The sequence below is a fragment of the Calidris pugnax genome, unplaced genomic scaffold, assembly GCF_001431845.1.
Source record: "Calidris pugnax isolate Ruff unplaced genomic scaffold, ASM143184v1 scaffold278, whole genome shotgun sequence".
NCBI lineage: Eukaryota > Metazoa > Chordata > Aves > Charadriiformes > Scolopacidae > Calidris > Calidris pugnax.
This window is the reverse complement of record NW_015090988.1, coordinates 104326-108030: the sequence shown is the minus strand read 5'-3', so window position 1 is coordinate 108030 and position 3705 is coordinate 104326. Positions and strand designations below refer to the sequence as shown.

The 3705-nt window shown below is 57.5% G+C and overlaps 2 protein-coding genes and 2 non-coding genes across 4 annotated transcripts in view; 2 read left to right on the top strand and 2 right to left on the bottom strand.

The window, feature by feature from the left end:
• LOC106894983 overlaps positions 1-1696 on the top strand; it is an 18284-nt gene extending 16588 nt beyond the window's left edge. Inside the window, exons 5-8 of the mRNA XM_014954040.1 lie at positions 8-176; positions 258-383; positions 1062-1256; positions 1342-1696. Of these exons, the coding sequence (XP_014809526.1) occupies positions 8-176; positions 258-383; positions 1062-1256; positions 1342-1441 (590 nt within the window). The 3' untranslated portion in view covers positions 1442-1696. The remainder of the gene's footprint in view (positions 1-7; positions 177-257; positions 384-1061; positions 1257-1341) is intronic.
• Positions 1697-1746: 50 nt separating this feature from the next.
• Positions 1747-3705, bottom strand: part of LOC106894975 (histone H2A type 2-C-like) — a 9197-nt gene continuing 7238 nt past the window's right edge. Inside the window, exon 2 of the mRNA XM_014954032.1 lies at positions 1747-1765. Coding sequence (XP_014809518.1) covers positions 1747-1765 — 19 coding nt within the window. The remainder of the gene's footprint in view (positions 1766-3705) is intronic.
• Positions 3235-3306, top strand: TRNAE-CUC. Its single transcript has one exon. It is a non-coding gene; the product is annotated as a tRNA-Glu (tRNA).
• On the bottom strand, positions 3561-3634 carry TRNAT-AGU. The gene has a single exon. It is a non-coding gene; the product is annotated as a tRNA-Thr (tRNA).

Sequence of the window (3705 nt, the reverse complement as noted above, 5' to 3'; positions counted from 1 at the left end):
CCCCCCCCCCCAGGCAGCCGGGTTCCCCCCGAAACGGGGGCCACGTCGGGGTGTCCCCCCCCCTCGGGGCTGTACCACGAGCGGCAGCGGCTGGAGCTCTGCGCCCTCCACGCTCTCAACAACCTCCTCCAGCGGCCCTGCTTCACCCGCCAGGCAGCCAATGACATCTGCAAAAGGCACCTTAATTAACGCTTATCTTAATTATTTCGCTTATTCTGCTTGCTTTTATTTATTTCGTCTTTTTTCCCCCCAAAAAGGTTGGCCCCCGACGCTCGCCTCAACCCCCACCGCAGCCTCCTGGGCACCGGCAACTACGACGTCAACGTCATCATGGCCGCGCTGCAGGGGCTGGGGCTGGCGGCCGTCTGGTGGGACAAGCGACGGTACGAACCCCGTTTTGGGGATGTTTTCCCCCCAAAAAATGTCTTTCACCCAATTTTCCCCTTTCCCAGGTCCTTGGAGAGGTTGGGGCTGGGGGAAATCCTGGGATTCATCCTCAACGTCCCCTCAACATCTCCCTGGGGTTCATCCTCAAATTCTCCTCCAACATCTCCCTGGGGTTCCTGGAGCTCCTCTTGTGCTGGCACCATTGGGTGTCGTACCCACCCCTGACCCAAAATCCTCCTTTTTCACCCTTTTCTCCCCTTTTTTCCCCTTTCCCAGGTCCTTGGAGAGGTTGGCGCTGGGGGAAATTGTGGGGTTCATCCTCAACGTCCCCTCAACATCTCCCTGGGGTTCATCCTCAAATTCTCCTCCAACATCTCCCTGGGGTTCCTGGAGCTGCCCTTGTGCTGGCACCACTGGGTGTCCTACCCCCCTAAAAAAAAACCCTTTTTCACCCTTTTTTCCCATTTTTTCCCTTTCCCAGGTCCTTGGAGCGGTTGGCACTGGGGGAAATCCTGAGGTTGATCCTCAACTTCTCCAACATCTCCCTGGGGTTCATCCTCAATTTCTCCTCTAACATCTCCCTGGGGTTCCTGGAGCTCCCCTTGCGCTGGCACCGCTGAGTGTTCCCTCCTCTCCAAAAAACACCTTTTTCACCCCATTTTCCCCTTTCCCAGGTCCTTGGAGAGGCTGGCGCTGGGGGAGATCTTGGGTTTCATCCTCAACGTCCCCTCCAACATCTCCCTGGGGTTCCTGGAGCTCCCTTTCCACCGCCAGCACTGGCTCGCCGTCCGCCAGCTCCACGGCACCTACTTCAACCTGGACTCCAAACTCCCAGCCCCGGTGGCCATCGGGGGGGAGGAGGAGCTCAGGTGGGTGACAAGGGTTTTTTTTGGGGGAAAAGGAGGTTTTTGGAGAGAGAGGGGCAGGAGGTGACACTTTCCTCCCCCCCGGTAGGACCTTCCTGCGGGATGTCCTCTCCCGGGGGCTGTGCGAGGTTTTCCTGGTGGTCCCACGGGCCGTGGAGGAGAGCGGCGCGTGGCTGAGCCCCGAGTGACGCCGGACGAGGGGGTGACACCCGGGGGTGACACCACCCAGGGGTGACCCCCCACCCCACCCACCGCCTTCCTCTTTGGGACAAAACTCCACCGCTTTGGGACTTTTATCCTGGCGCCGCTGCCTCCTCCAGGGCTGGTTTTTGGGGAAGCGCCCCGATTTCGCCCCAATTTCGCCCCGATTTCACCCCAATTTCCCCTCTGTCACCGGTTTTCCCTCTGGGGGTGCACGATGTGGGGGGGTGGGGGGGGGGCACGGCGCAGGAATGGGCTGAATTAACCCAAAAAGTGATTAAAAACAGCATATTTACAGTTTTGTGGCCCTTCTTGGGGGTGGGGGGCGCCTTCCCTCCTGGGTTTGGGGGGGGCAGGAATCGAGGGGGGGTGAGTGACCCCCAAAATCGCCCAGTTGGACCCCAAAACCTCCCAATCGGACCCCCAAATCACCCAGTCTGACCCCAAAATTGTCCAATCGGACCCCAAAATCGCCCAGTTGGACCCCAAAACCTCCCAATCGGACCCCCAAATCACCCAGTCTGACCCCAAAATTGTCCAATCGGACCCCAAAATCGCCCAGTTGGACCCCAAAACCTCCCAATCGGACCCCCAAATCACCCAGTCTGACCCCAAAATTGTCCAATCGGACCCCAAAATCGCCCAGTTGGACCCCAAAACCTCCCAATCGGACCCCCAAATCACCCAGTCTGACCCCAAAATTGTCCAATCGGACCCCAAAATCGCCCAGTTGGACCCCAAAACCTCCCAATCGGACCCCCAAATCACCCAGTCTGACCCCAAAATTGTCCAATCGGACCCCAAAATCGCCCAGTTGGACCCCAAAACCTCCCAATCGGACCCCCAAATCACCCAGTCTGACCCCAAAATTGTCCAATCGGACCCCAAAATCGCCCAGTTGGACCCCAAAACCTCCCAATCGGACCCCCAAATCACCCAGTCTGACCCCAAAATTGTCCAATCGGACCCCAAAATCGCCCAGTTGGACCCCAAAACCTCCCAATCGGACCCCCAAATCACCCAGTCTGACCCCAAAATTGTCCAATCGGACCCCAAAATCGCCCAAGCTGACCCCAGGATTGTGCAATCTGACCCCAAAATCACCCAATCTGACTCCAAATTCGGCCAGTCAGACCCCAAAATCGCCCAAGATGGCCCCAAGATTGTGCAATCTGACCCCAAAATCGCCCAGTCTGACCCCAAAATCTCCCAATCGGACCCCAAAATTGCCCAATCAGACCCCAAAATCGCTCAAGCTGACCCCAGGATTGTGCAATCTGACCCCAAAATCTCCCAATCTGATCCCAAAATTGCCCAGTCTGACCCCAAAATTGCCCAATCTGACCCCAAAATCGACCAGTCTGACCCCCAAATTGCCCATTTGGACCCCGAAATTGCCCATTTGGACCCCAAAATTGCCCAGTCTGACCCCCAAATCGCCCAACCTGACCCCAAAATCTCCCAACCTGACCCCAAAATCTCCCAATCTGACCCCAAAATTGCCCAATCTGACCCCAAAATCGGCCAGTCTGACCCCCAGATCGCCCAGTCTGACCCCCAAATTGCCCAGTCTGACCCCAAAATCGCCCAGTCGGACCCCAAAATCTCCCAATCTGACCCCAATTCAGGGTTGCGCTCCCGCTTCTCCCGCTCCGCCGGGGCGGATCCAAAGCGCGCCCGCTGATTGGTCCACGCCCTCCACCTCCTCGACCAACGGGAGCGCGCCGTTTAGATTCCCCCCCTATCTCGAGAGGAGCCGCGGCCACCAGGTCTACCGCGCTCCCTGGTGGTCTAGTGGTTAGGATTCGGCGCTCTCACCGCCGCGGCCCGGGTTCGATTCCCGGTCAGGGAAGTTAATTTTTGATTTTTTTTTTTTCCCGATTATTTTCCATTTTTCAATATTTTCGCTCGCGACCGTTCACCCTCACCCTCTGCAGCGTGGGGGGAGGAGGAGGAGAAGTTGGGGTGGGTGCTTCACCCCGCTGCCCCCTCCTTTTTGGCTCACGCGGCGGGGGGGAGGGGCGGTTTGAAAAAAAAAATAAAAATAATAAAAAATGGACAAATATCAGAAAAATAGTAGGCGATATTATCGCGATAGGGAGGGAGAGGCACCGCTGGGATTCGAACCCAGGATCTCCTGTTTACTAGACAGGCGCTTTAACCAACTAAGCCACGGCGCCGGGCGCTAACTCTGCCTCCCCTCTCTCTCCATCTCCCCGTAAACCCCCCCAGGGGGGTTTCCCCGACCCCC